General features: G+C 39.8%; 1 protein-coding gene across 1 annotated transcript in view; it reads right to left on the reverse strand.

Annotated features, from left to right (window-relative positions):
- The window catches only part of cdh4 (cadherin 4, type 1, R-cadherin (retinal)), a 261,145-nt gene that overhangs the window by 56,200 nt on the left and 189,894 nt on the right, over nucleotides 1-15,051 (reverse strand). The window contains exon 6 of the mRNA XM_059329049.1: nucleotides 1,478-1,633. Coding sequence (XP_059185032.1) covers nucleotides 1,478-1,633 — 156 coding nt within the window. The remainder of the gene's footprint in view (nucleotides 1-1,477; nucleotides 1,634-15,051) is intronic.

Below are 15,051 nucleotides of genomic sequence, written 5' to 3' on the forward strand. Positions count from 1 at the left end.
TATCTGTCAAGAATAAATCACATTGTTACAATCATTTCATGGAAAGAGGTAAAAAATATTTTATTCCAACTTAAGGGGCGACCGTGTATTTCCACACTTACCAAGGACTGTGACAAAGTGTCAGTAGCAGTGTTTCCATTAAAATCAAAAATAAATTTACTAACTACTAACTAACTAAAATTTGAAGCAATGTTTTAAAATGTCTTATTAAGTTTAGTGTAAATAAACAAAGCTGCATAAACATACTTTGCTCAGAAGATGGCAATGTAATGTGTTGCAGGAGGCTGATCCATCAGCCTCCTGCAACACATTACACATTACACATTACATCAGTAAACAGTAGAGAGAGAAAGAGAAAGAGAGAGAGAGACAGATAGAGAGAGAGAGAGAGAGAGAGAGAGAGAGAGAGAGAACAACAACAACAAAAAGGAGTAATTAATCTGAAAACTTTGGCCAGCCACGTGTCTTATCGTCTTAACCATCAGAGCAGAAACAGCTGATCAATCATGTGAGTTAAATGTTCGCTATGTCAGAACATTTAGCACATTAACAATTTTTTTTAGAAAAAGACAAAAAAAAACACCTCAAGTAAACATAAAAACTTTTATGCACATTTTCAAAAGTTTATTGAATTTATGGTGTTTCAATCAAGCTTTTCTCATGCCAATCTCCAAAATGTGCATAGAAATTTGTTTATGACACAAACACAACTAGTGTGTGATGAGGTGGTAGTTGGCCCACTGAGCTTCAGAGAACCGGGGATGAGATCACATCTGTGCAGGGCACTGGAACAAAAACACGTCCTGTACTGTTCACAGTTCACAACTTGTTGTCCTGTGATCGGGAGTTTTGAAATCCATGTGGTTTTCAAACTACACACTTTCTTTCACCTTTGACCAGGAGGAACCGCTGATGAGTATTTATGGTGATGAGTGGGTGAACTGTGATGATGTGGGTCAACAGTCTGGTCAGGTGGGTTACAACTTTATACGGTCTGTGTTTGAGCTTACAAGAAAATATACACAGAAGAACTGGGGAAAAGAGAGACCCGACCCTGCTCATAGTATAAAGACATCATATCAGCATTCAAGACATGTATGCACACACTTGAAGCTGCACCTGCTCATTAGCTCTGATGGTAAGAACAAAGACAACAGTTTTCCTGCACTCCACCTTGGCTCTGTCTCTTTCCCTTTGTTCTATCCATCCTGCGCTCCTCTGTTAAACTTCAATATAAATACCAGCTGAGAGTGGCTGAGTGTTTTGTCAAAGCATTCGTCCTTTCATTGCTGGCTTCAGAATCAATCAGAACCTGGAGATACTGTGGTTTTGTTTCGGCAGGCACCATTAGAGTGAAAGGTAGATGGGGGAGAGAAAAGGCACATTTCCACAGAGATAATCAGGAGATAATGAGACAGACGTTAATGGAGCTACAGGGCAAACAGAAACAGACAAGACAGACTTTTTCCTTTCTTACATGGAAGGAGGCTCTCTCCTCTCTGTCCAGGGGTTGGGTGACAAACATGTTGCCACTGATGGGGTCTATGTTGTAGATCCCACTCGGGGGCTGATCGGCACCTGCTCCCGTGATGCTGTAGCGGATGCCAACAGCCTTGTCTTGATCTGAGCGGATCTGAGAAAAGAAACAAGGAACAATTTGAGGAAAATGTGCTTTTTAGTCTGGTCTTTACAGGCTTTTTCTTCACGTGGAACAAAAAGAACAAAATGATCAGAGCATAGAGACATAAATTGTCAAAAACATATTGTGAAGTAAAACTTCAAGTTGGAGAAAAGAATGAGAGGACATGGGATGTTTGATAGATACATTGATTCCACTGCCATCTTTCTTTTGTGCTCAGGCTTTGAAACCTGCAGCCTGGAGGTAAAAATTGAAAATTGAACAATGTGCAGTCAGCCACTGTCAGATGATTTTGTCTGACCTGTTGAGTTTTTGGTTTTCTTTACCTTCATGGCAGCTTTCTCAGCAGACCTTACTGCCTTACTGCCAGCTGGTATTTCTGAGGGCTACCTGCCTGGATGATGTGAAAATGACTCATGCTGTTATGCTCAACTATGTCTGTCCACCGCTTAATATCTCAATGTGTCGGTTCCACCTTTAACACCTCAGCTGTTATTTCTCACACAATTCAAAATGTGACATTTAAAGAGTGATATATTTTACTTTGAACAAGTTTCAGTGTGGGCGCCTCCACTGCCAATGCAATAAAAAATATCAATACTTTTGCTCAGCGCCGTGCTGATTTCAAAGAAGACAAAGGCAGATGGGGTTGAAGCATTCTCTCTGTGGCATTGATTTTCAATGGACTCAGAGGATTTTACTGTCTCACCGCACAATGCAGCAAGGTTAATGTGACATTACTTAAATTGGCGGGTCTGAAAGTGTTACCATTATGAATACAAAGGCTTGCACCTCTGAACATTCAGAATACTTTTTCTTTTTCTTCACTTATTTCATCAGTAAGAATGAGTTATAACATTTTCTAATTAATTACAGAAATATTTGTGCAGATTTGACCCTCAAGACACTCAAGTTAAAGCTGTTAAAAGCTGTTTTTAACTGATTATGAAAGAGTCTCAGTTTAATAATGATGCCTTTATGAAAACAAACAGTGTCAAGCTGTGAAGCAGGAGGCTAAGATGCCAGCTAACGTTAGCGGTAACTACCTAGCTCAGTTTTCAAGGTGAATCTTTAATTGAAAATGAACAGCCAACTCCTTGGAATGTCTTTTATTACAACTGAACACTGAACAAGACAAGTTGTGACACCAAAACGTCACAACACACAGAAACCTGTCAATCACAAGGTAGTAGTCATGTCCTAAAGCATACCCTGCTTTATTGTCTATTTATCTCTAAATGGGGCCATTATTTACAGAATGAATACCATGCTGTATGGAAGAAGACTTGGAACTAAGGATTGACCACAAACTCATTAGGAAAATTCTTAATGAGGTAATAAATCAAGTGAGTAGTGGGGTCATTTTCTCATAGACTTCTAGTAAAGTCTAGTGGAGTCAGCCTCCTGCTGGCCATTAGAAAGAATGCAGGTTTAAAGTACTTCTGCACTTCATTCTCTTCATAGTTAATCAATCAGTGTCTGCTTGCGAGTGCTCTTCACAGGTTACTTGTCTCTGAGTTGTGAGCAGTTCAGTTCGGGAGTGTTTCAGAGTGATTTTCCCTACTCAGATTGTTTAATTTGAATAATTTTTATGGGTCTGAAGTGGTAAAATTATACAGTATTTTCACTAGAAAGAAATCTGAGTAAAGCATGACAAATGAAGATAATTTTGTCAGCCAGAATTTTCTCTTTCCGTATCAGGCATGACCACAGTGATTCATCTTGTGATTTGTGGATGAAAATCACTATCTTGCAACCCAAAATATATCGCTGTATTCTGAGTGATATATTTTAAATTTATAGGATTCATTTAATCAAATTACAGAGACCAATGCCTCTTTAAGCCCACTACTATGGATTGATAAATTGGATTTATGGATCCTGTACCAGTTCGATCTATTTTTAAAAGCTTTATCTTGACATCATGTTTCCTCCAGCTTCTGAAGATTGCATTGACTCATTTTCGTTTTTTGAAGTGGGACTGAACCATCACTATGGTTACAAGTCAGAGGGAATAATCACAGAGTCAAATGGAGAAAAAAGGAAGGCTTGGCTCTTTTTTTCCTCTCTATCTTTCCCTTCCCCTCCTATGCAATTTGCCTGGTCTGTGGGGCTGCAGATCATGCATGAAAATGAAATTACTTCATCCGTTCAGCGTTGACGGCGGCTTCTGCATAAAACATCTCTCTGTTTGAACATGATACCCTCTCTCTTAATTTCCAACGTGGTCCTCCCACGCCCACAGTGTAGCACTCTGCTGCGAGCTTTCACAGCCGCAATTTTCATTTCCTGAGCTCACTTCACACAGAATCCATATGTGGACCCTGCAGGTTCAGGTGTAATGTACAGTGTTGTATTACTGCGATCAATCAGTGCACTCAGGCTGTTCTACTTGGCGTACATGTAATCACTGTAGCATGACAATGATACAGTAAGACTAATTACATTTATTATTCACAACGCCCACCATCTGCCAATCAAAGCAGGATAAACTGATGGCATAAATAATAACATAATTTGCTTATTCACCCTCATCTTCAGTGTCATCAGACAAGTAACGCGCGGTGCAGAACACACGGATCATGCATTTCAGTAATGAGAACATGCCCGAGAAATTCTCTGTATTATCTGTGAAGAACATGTTAAGGCGTCACTATTCGAAACAATAAGAAATTAACTGAGGCATACCATAAAGAGTCCCATCTGCTCGAGCTGCAGGAACAAAACCCCAAACCATTAGGGCTCTTAAAGTTAGCACAATAATAATGAGTTAACGCAAATTACTTTTTAATACCACTAACTGTTTTGATCCATTGACGCAGGATGTGTTTTGATCAGGTATCAACCCCAGGGGCTGAGAGATCTCGCTGGTTCAGATCGTACAGTAGATAGAATAATAATATAATAATAATAATGATAATAATATATTTTATTTACAGAGTGCTTTACAAGATACTCAAAGATGATTTAAAGTTAAAACACAGTAAAAATGCAATTACAAATAAAAACAAACAATTAAAATCAGCAACACTGCTCATACATTAAAAGCAGTTTTGAAAAAGGTGGGTTTTGATAAGTTTTTTGAAGGTGAGCAGTCTCTCATGTTTTTTGGGAGAGAGTTCCAGAGGGAGGGGGTGGCTATTGAGAAGGCTCTGTTGCCCCAGAATAGTTCCCGGAAGCTGGCAGGGCCTGGAAACTAAAGGGTTTTACTCCACAAAACTGTGTGTACAACTATGTGTATGCTGGTCTGTGTGCTGTACTGGCTGCAGCTGTCATTGTATTTATTGGCTTTTTCATGAAACAAAATAGTGCCATCTGAAAATGGTTTCTGATATGCACAAGGACCATTGTTTTGTGCTGGAATGGGTGACCCATTTTGAGTGAAAGCCTCTAGTTTAGTGACCCTGCCAGCTTGTCAGAACAATCTATTCAACGATCTGAACCTGCCAGAACTCCAACACCAGAGCTTGGAAAGTAAGCTAACAGCTTTGCATCTAATACACTACAGGCAAGTATTTCATACAACTTAATGTCCCAAATCCTGAACTATCCCATTAAAAGTATGCTTAATTAAGTGCATGGCAGCTGCCCTCATGGGTGGCTTGCCACAGATTTTTTTTTGAATAGCCGGGAGATAGAAGAAGTTAGAGACTGCAAAAATGGCGACAACTGGAGCCACCCACTTTGAGCCTTAATTCAGCTCTTTAGAAACCATTGTATACAGGCAATGGTTATAATAACCCTTGTCCTAAAGTGAGATGGCAACTAGCAAGCATTGGGTAAAGAAAAAGATATTTTGAATGGCAGGTTCAGCTACAGAGCCCTACCAGATGGGCCTGTTAACAAGTCATTTCCAGTTACTGTCAATGTGAAATTAGTTAAGACTGAATTAGATCTAGTCTTAAATACAATTTACCAACCGACCACTTCTGTGAAAACATTCACTTTTCTGCTGACAAACTTTGTACAGAGAGAAGTCAGTATAGTCAAGGTCACACATTTTAGGGGGCCATAAAAATAAAAAACAATTTTTTTGTCTGGAGGGGGACTATACTCATGAATTCCCTCTGAGATCCACCACACAATCAGAGATACACAACTTGTATGAAGACTGAGTGAGTGTTGGGACAGACTTGTTAATCACAAATATAATTCATCTGCAGTTGTTCACGTTGTATAATGAAATATGCCAATCCCTTTGGTCCAATGGATTCTCTTTATTAAACCAGTAAACAGAAAGGCGACCCTCGGGATGACAGCACATTATTTTAACCAGCAGTGAGAAAAAGTGGTTACTGGATGGAACTCCATATCTATGAATATGTGCAGATCAATCCAACTACTGTGTTCCTAATTGATTTCCAATAATAAATGTACATACATGTTCATGAAGCAAGCATGTTTGTCCACTGCCAAGATGACAAGAGCATTAGAAATCCACCACCTTGCATCTAATTCTGCATGTAAGTATTTCTTTGTAGCATTAGAGGCAGCTTGTATCCATGTATGTGTGTGTATGACAGGTAAGAGATTCTCTGTGAGAACACCAAAGGATCAAAAGGACCAGCTCAGTTCAATAATTAACAAGGCCGTCATGTGGAAAACACTCGTATGAAATTTTCACCTGCCATGGTCTCTGCATCCGGACAACACTGTTGCGTGTCGGATTGCGTGTGTGTGTGTGTGTGTGTGTGTGTGTGTGTGTTTGCGTGCAATCCGTCTCTCCACTGGAACTTCAAAGCGGACTGTGTGTCGTTGACACACTGGTGGAAAAGCCCCAAGAGGACACAAAGGAGCTCTTAAACGTCACGCGGCCTCTGCTTCCACGCCTGTTTAAAATTCCACATCAAGGCCACCTGAGACCAGATGTCACATTTGCTGGTGTCTCTTAATGAAGAGTCTTTATATCAATAAATTGAATAAATGAAGAAGCACGGCTTCCCGGAGTCCTGGGAATCCCATGAGTGACAACTGCTCAATTGAGCCATTTGAATGGAATGCTAATGATGAAAGCTGGGATTTCTATCGTCCTCTTCCTCTCTCAATCCATCGCTATCTTTCATTCTTACTTCACTACCTCCTGGCAGATAGAATGGCTACTAATCATGCTAAAAATAGCAGAGAGAGGCAGATGCAAGGGACTTAACTGGCTGTCTGTCTCTGTCAGATCAGACCAGACATCAGATAAGTGACCTATTTGTAGCTCTTTGAGAGTGATTTCCTTGATTACTGACAACTATTGGGATCCTGTGGGACAAGCTATCAGCATGAGAAGAAAGATGGAGAGGGATGGAGGCAGAGAGACAAAGGGAACGAAAGCAATGGGGAGTTGGGGAAAATTAGATGAAGAATAAGCGTTCTGTTAAACTCCTTGGGGTGACGCAAGGCACACAAACAGAGAGAGGGAAAAGAACGGAAAGGAATACATTTCCATTTATTGAGCATAGCGTCTGGCTGCCTAATTAGCGCAGTGTGAAGTTTCAGTCTGTCCAAATCTCCTTTAATTGATCCAACCCCGTATGATCACCCTATCTGCATAAATAGTTTGATGCCTACATAAACAGGGACTAATTTGGTGTGTATTTGATGTTCTTAATCCATTCGCTCCATGGGCTAGTTCCATAAAAATAGACCCAGTCTTAAATGCAACTTTAAGTCAGATTTGCTACAGACACTTTAACTTAGCTGTTGCACAAAGCTTCCAGATGAGTGACTAAGACCAACTTAGACAGCCTGTCATGCAATGCATTATGGATGAAACAAGACACTTAGTGGAAAAGAAAGTGGCAGATGAAACAGCAACAGAGACACTTTGTGGCAAAAGATCATGTCTTGTAGAAGTCAAATGCACATTACACTGAAAATTTTTCATTTAACAAATATTTTTTAACCACTGAAAACTGTCAGCTGGAGAAATATAATGCAGGAAAAGGTGGGTTGCTTTGTGGTTGTCTCCTAGCTAAGCCGCATCCTGGACAAAAAGTTATATGTCTATATAACAGAAACCTCCGTGAAAAACAACTGAATGAGCCAGGCTGTCATAAATGACCATCACCACCAGGAGGCTGAATGCACCAGATGAGTTTGGGATGACCCCGGCATTAGGGGCCTCGTACCACAGCAGCCTTGTCCCACTCTGGATCATTGTGGGCGGAGGCTGAGTCCTAGCATCCATCCCTCATCTCACAAGAGAGCAATTTATTAAAGCTACCAGAAGGAGGTTCATACTCTCTTGTGTCAATGTTTTGACAGTTTGGTTTCACTTTTATTTTATTATTCTGACAATTTTGTCAATTTCTCAGTGTTAAAGTTCACTGGCAGTACGTGGATTTTATCCTAAAATCAAAAACCCATCAGTTGTTTAAAGAAGACAACTTTGAATCTGAAACTTTGAACAAACTATACATAAAGAAAGCTATAATCAGGTCAGAGATTACTCTTCTATAAACGGGAAGATGATAAATGTTGGATAACAACGTTTACCATCATGAGCTGATGGTCGAACAGATGGTTGCCATAGCAACACAGCTCTAACCTCAGGCTTTAGCCCAGAAGGAGAGGTAGATAACTTCCTCCCTTATATTAAGTAAGTCTTAATATTTATGCAACCTTAATAAGATTGGTTTAACCTGACAATCTAAGTCCAGTCCTAAACTTAGTTTATACAGGGTTCGTACACTTTTTTAGCAATGGTTTTCCACAACTTTTCAATGACCTCTCCATAACCTTTCAATGAATTTAAGACCAAATAATTAACGCATTTCAGTCAGACCACTGTAGTTGATGCCTCTAAATCAAACCACAGACAAATTTTGATACACCTTGCTATGTTTTAATTGCACATTTAACACACATTTTACACAAGACTTATTTTATTCGCGCGACAGCCAAGTCACGTGCAGTGTTTGAAACATGTTCCAGGTTACTTGACACCTGCTTAAGAAATACTAACGCATAAGAATTCAGCACCAATTGCAGCCATCACATTTAAATGCTCAACCAATACTCTTTTACAGGAGGAGGATTTAAACAGCTGTTCTATTGTATCTATTGCATTTTTTTTGTCCTTTCAATTTTATTTTTGCAAAGCTTGTCTTTACTCTGTAAAATAATCAAGCATCTACACAAATTTTCATTACATGTTTTTATTTTCCTTATTATTTCAAGTAAACCTTTTATATATTCTGACTGCTGAGAGGACCTTCACAGCTACTGTTTCCTTTCCTTTTGTTTGTTAATGAGCCACGGGCTGTTGATTGCTAACAGGCTAACAGACAGCTAGCTCTGTAGCAGTACAGTGTGTTTGTGCTGTTGCTGCAGGAGGTGTTCACTTAGCGATCCATGTTTGTTTACAACAAGCACCAGACACAGTTAGCGATGTTGATTAATTCACTATCACAATGTTTTTTATTAATATAATTAGCCATGCTGCTTTGTTTATGATCAGCTGCTGACGTTGTGCACAGTTAGTGACGGTGGCCACAGTTGCGTCTCCTGCATTGAATCCGTCGCGTATGTGATCACAGATCGCGGTCGAAACTGTTGCTAGGCGATTAAGCTACAATGCGACGAACTGTCCCTGAAGGCAACACGATCAGCGGTTTTACATGAATTTACCTCTAAAACAATTCCGTCTGGTAACGTTCTGTTATTATCTCATGGTGTGGTGAATGTGCAGGTCACAACTTGTCAACCAGGGTTTAATGAGGGAAACCAAGAAATCCAATTAGCCTCCGTAGCATAGCTCTAAGCAGCTCACGGCTCTGCTCCGCCGTTCTAAAAACAGCTGACACCGACAATTAAAGGTAACAAACGTACTCCTAAAACTACAGTACAGGGATTATTATATTATTTTTGAGCCTATTTTACACATTCTAAATATTATCCAGCAATATTTCAATGACTTTTCCAAAACCTTACAGAGGATTTTATTTTTCAATAACTTTTCAAGGACCTAGAAATTGCATTTTCAATTTCCATAACTTTTCCAGGTTTTTCATGACCGTACGAACCCTGTTTATACAACTGGCCCAGTGTCTGACTTTTTTCTACTTCCTGCAAAATGAATAAAGCAGCATTCTGCTATGCAAAAGACAAGCACATGTGGAGCTGTAGTTCTCTTTGCCTTGCAGGATTTTGCTCCCAGAAAACAACAATCATCCAGCCAGGAAGTCATTAAAGGACAGTGTGCTGCAGGCACCCATGGGATCATTAAGGGTTACTGTGTGCTATGGGCTAATGTCACACAATAATGGGAATCTGTAGTTTACACTCTTTGATAGCCTCTTTTATGTCTCGTTCGCGCTTAATGGTTCAGGCCTGTGTTGTAGTCCTTTGGCTTCACACACAAACACATCTCTCTCTCTCTTTTCTTTATAGCTCTTTATGGGCTGAGTCACCTCACTTTGCCTTTAGGGCACATCAAACACCCCCCACAGGTTACACAGGCTTAAGAGTCACACCAGGAATCCAGGGGATCATTCAATACTGCAGATCTATCCAACACAGTATGAATTTACAAACACTCACCTACTCTATCATCAGGAGAACAATGCTTCATGAGCTGCCACTTTTCTCAATTGATCAAACGGTTGAGGGAAAAAAGTGTCCTCCATTGTAGGTTAAAGATTTGTAAATGTCACACTTGCACACAAAATGATGGCAGTTGAATTAGTCTCTTAATGTCTGAATAGACAAGAAGTTTCCGGACTGTAATTAAGCAAAAGTAAGTTCAATTATGTTCATTTAACCTGCTTTTAAAATGTCAGATCTCTGAATATAAACGGTTGCTTTGACTATAGCTTTTGTAGCACACAAGCAGAAACCTCTGGGATGAAGTGAAGCCAGTGTGGATGTGCCTTTAAATTAGCTTTCTTTCAGATGGTCAGCAGAGGGCAACTCCACTGGCTGCCAAAAGATGTCAGATTGTATAGAAAATGACCCCACCTTTCACTACATTCTTTTATTTTTACCTCAGTAAGCATTTTCCTAATTAGCTCAAAAACTAGTTTCAAGTGACTCATCAATACAGCATGGAGTTAATTTTGTAGAAGGTCCCATTTAGAGGGAAACAGACAATGAAGCTTTTGGGCGTCAGGGCGAATGGACAGGTATTTACCATGCAACATGGTCTCACAGAAATCCGTGAAATAGCCACGGATTCGCTTAACTCAAAATCTGTGGAATAGCCACGGAATCACTCAAATTTCCGTGACACTGACACGGATTTTGCTGCAATGCAAGTTAATGACAATTATATCCCGTGGCTATTCCAACATACAAAGTGATTATGTACATTCACTGAGTGAAGATTTAGAAAATAAAACATATATTTCTTGCTAGAAATGTAATCAAAATCCATTTTTATGCAGAAACACTAAAAATGAGAGAACTGTCCGCCATGTTTTTTGTTTTCATCGCCGGAACCTTGAAAGTCACGTGACTTGGACACAAACCAATCGGAAAAAATATCCATGGAATAGCCACGGGATATGACTGTCATTAACTTGCATTGTAACGAAATCCATGTCAGTTTCACGGAAATTTGAGCGATTCCGTGGCTATTCCACGGATTTTGAGTTAAGCGAATCTGTGGCTATTTCACGGATTCCTGAACTTTGACTCTTTGACTCAAGAATTTTTAATTTATGTAGTGTATCTCATTCTACAGAATATAGGGAATTGGATGATGGTTTAAATGTACTGTATTTTTTTTTAATTATTTATTGTGTCTTTATTTGCTTTCTTTCCTTTTGTTTATCCTATTTTGTGGGGTTTTACTGTAATAATTATTTCCTTCTTGTTGATCCTTACCCAGTAAAGATATATTGGATATATGCAATAATGTTATATATGTATAACAAAGTAATAGTGTGAGACAAGCAGACTAAACGTTGCTATTTATATTACTGGGTGTGACAGTAAATGTCACTGATGGCGCTACTAGCTAAATATAAATATAAAACGCCTACTGCAGCAGTTTAGTGTGAGAACGTAAGTATGTTATATATGCCGAGGGAAGGTTAATATGCAGTAAAGCCAAATTAATGTTATTTCCATGCTGAGGTGCATTGTGGGAGGAAGTGAAGCCAAAAGCTCAGGGCACAGACAGGCTATGACTGAGCCCTTTTGGCGGCCTCTCAGTCACGCTTTAGCTGTCATAGCTGTCAACCATAATTAAGGCAGCGTCTGCCAAATATCTGGATGCCTTTAATAGAGACTTCTTATTGACTGGATGCCTCATATATTCACAAGCCTGCTCTGCTAAGTCTGCCACTCTGAACTGCATGTTTACTTTGTCATTTCACATAAGACATAACAATACATAGGGATGATGGTGTGATTCTGAAGTTTTATTCTTTAAGTCTATCTAATGAGGTACAGTTCAGGATTCATTTGAGGTATTTCCAAAACAAAATGGCAATTGTTATTAGTTATAAATGGGGCTGTAAAGTGTGTTGGCAGATTATGAGACAGTTTCCTCATAGACAGAAAACTTTTAGCTAAAGTAAAGCTAACTGCTAACCAGTATTGCCAACTCCTCAGTAAGAAAAGTAGCTATTGGCTGTGCTAAAAGTCAACAGAAGTCGCTAAATTATGTCATCGCCTAATTTGCATAATTCACCATGTCCATTTAATTGTAATGGACGCTGTAGGTCAATGGATCGCTGCTGCTCACTAGTGAGCCGTGCTGCCAGGACTGTTGGGAGCATGGAGCGAGATTTGGTGTTTACACCACAAGCACAGTAGCTTTGTACCGCTAGGAGGAAGAGGTTCTCAGCCCTGGCAAGCTAGGAAGACAAAAAAGAGAGCAAGCTGGTCTCCTTACTTTTGGACTAATACGTAATATTTGCTGGCTTGTTACGTCTCTTTTTGCTACACTGCTGTTCTGACCATTCTGCCATGTTGATTTGAACGGTTGAATTTGTGTCCTTCCCATCAGTCATTTTAATTTTTACTCTGTGGTTGGTGGTTAGTCTATTATCGGGATTCAGTGTGAGCAGAAAACAATCAGAAGATTTTTGACATTTTTAAACAGGGTTTTAGAGATAACCAAATCTATTTTGCTTACTCATCCTCCTTGAAATGACTCCAAGACATTTCCCTCAAGTAGTATGAATTTCTAGTAATTTCAGCTGCAAGCTCATATGTCTAATTTCTATTTGCTTTACAGCTCCTTTTTTAGGCTGCTGCCTGTCGACTTGGGACATTGCTGGCAAGCTACTTAATGGTTTTAAAATATGCTTTCAGTTTTTTTGTGTGTTTCCATAGTAGCTTCACAGCAGCTCTGGCACCGTAGTGAGTGGCTTTAAAGAGAAAAAAGACACCGTCATGCCGAAATCAACTACTGATGTTCCTATCTTGAGCAGTCTGACTTCAGTGTCACCTCTGGGTTTAAAATATTCAGATCTGACAATAAACCTTTGCACATGTGGCAATGCTGGAGTGGCTGTGAATATGAGTCACTGCAAATGGGTGAACTGCTATGTTCAACAGTATTATCAAAAGCATCTGTGCATCTGCAAACTACACAGGCATCCTTGAAAAATCGCTGTGTTTGATAATGTCTCATCTTCCCTGCTGTTATACAGTATCTGCTTTCTCTTTGTTGAACATGAGGGAAATGGCAAAACTACATGCTTTTTAACTTCCTCTTAAATTCCAGTTTTGCATTGCTTTGATCCCTCCTGCTGTGTGCTTGTCACTCTTCAAAGCTGATGTGCCCTGCTTTTGATGGGGGAGAGGAATTCAAATAATCTGATAGGCCATCCACACAAACATCCAACAAAATGACAGAGGAGGAAGCAGAGGATGAAAGAGAAAGAGACATGGACTGACAAAATGGAAACAAAATTTCCAATTATGGAAAATGTGGGACCTCAAGTTTTTTTTGCCAGCCTTCAAACTTTCCCTCCTGTGAAATACAATAACAACCTTACGTGTGAGAGTGTGCCGATAAAGAGGGGTAAAACCTGTCATTTAGTGGCGTCATGAGGAGGGAATGGTGCGGATGGTTTTAAAAATAGTCACATAGGAGGTCTGTGAGAGAGACGCTGCAGAGAGCTCAGGTTTAATATCTCTCCAGTGAGAGCCACTGACAGCCACACTCGCACACAGTTATCCCTGATACTCATAACGAACGAAGCGTCTGGGCCTCGGCGCGCAGGCATGCTGGTCCATAATGGATCGGAAACTGAATGGGAAATGAACCAGGCTCCATGCAGCTCTGAAAAATGCTTTTTTCTCTTATACACCCTCCTTTTCATTTGTGTGCTCTCCCATTCTGTCTGTGTTTCTGCTGCCATATCAGTTTGTCTATCTCTCTCTGTCTCTCACTCTCCTCCCGAGGCTCCCAGTGGGAGAACAGCAGCGAGAGTCCCATCAATACAAACGAGCAAGAGCCGCCACCTGAGGAAGGTTTGTCTGCTCTGGTACCGACACTGTTATTCAGTCATTCTTCTCCACTTTCCAACACGGTCAATTGAATTGAATCCTTTGAGTTCCTAAGGTTTCCTGAGGTAAGGCTTCTGTGAAGTGGATTTGGATTTAAAGATAATAGAGTAAGACTTTTTTTTCCACAACAATTTAGGGAAACAAAGCTGAAACCTTTTGGGGAGGATGTTTTCCTCCCTCCAGAGGAGCCGTTTTAATGTGATGTATAAGAGGAAAAGACAATCCAGTTATAGGTGAGTGTGGAAAGAGGGAAGAAGCTTAGAAGGCAACATCTGAGAGCAGGTACATCGTTAACAACTATCTCTTTTAATGAACACCAGAAAGCGCTCTCAATGCCGGCAGCATATCCAATAAATAACCTTCAAATGAAAGAGTTTGGCTCTACTTTAAAAAACAGATATAAACTCTTTAGAGGAAAGGTTTTTTATGCTACGCTCATATGGATCACAGATATCGGGAGGTTGTCCTCAAAACTTTTTTAGCTGCAAACCTTTCTGTCTTCTGTTTCTAAAAGTCCCTTAACTGAAGAACGAAGCAAGATTGGGAAAGAACTTCGCTTTTGAATCTTCAACAGTTAGTGGCTTCAGTTCCTATATGCTTACTGAGTGCTGTTAAACAAGGTGATGTAACCTGGTGGTAAACATGCCCCGGTCACAACAGGCACAATCAGTAAATTCAGTGTATATTTACAATAAAAAGTTAGAAAATTAAATATATTAGCCCAGTATAGATTTCAATCTAATATATGTCAAAAATGATTTAGCAAATGATCGCACTCTGTTTTATTGATATTTTAAGTAATTTTTCTGACAAATATCGAGAGATAAATGAACAATGAAAACAGGTCTAAAATGGGAAAAGGGGTGTTTCACTTCACTGCGACTTTAAACTTGAATACCCTCCAACTCCGTCCTATGTGTCGTTTGTCGTTACCCAGAAGAAAGAAAAAAGTCTCGCCC

The sequence above is a fragment of the Centropristis striata genome, chromosome 3, assembly GCF_030273125.1.
Source record: "Centropristis striata isolate RG_2023a ecotype Rhode Island chromosome 3, C.striata_1.0, whole genome shotgun sequence".
NCBI lineage: Eukaryota > Metazoa > Chordata > Actinopteri > Perciformes > Serranidae > Centropristis > Centropristis striata.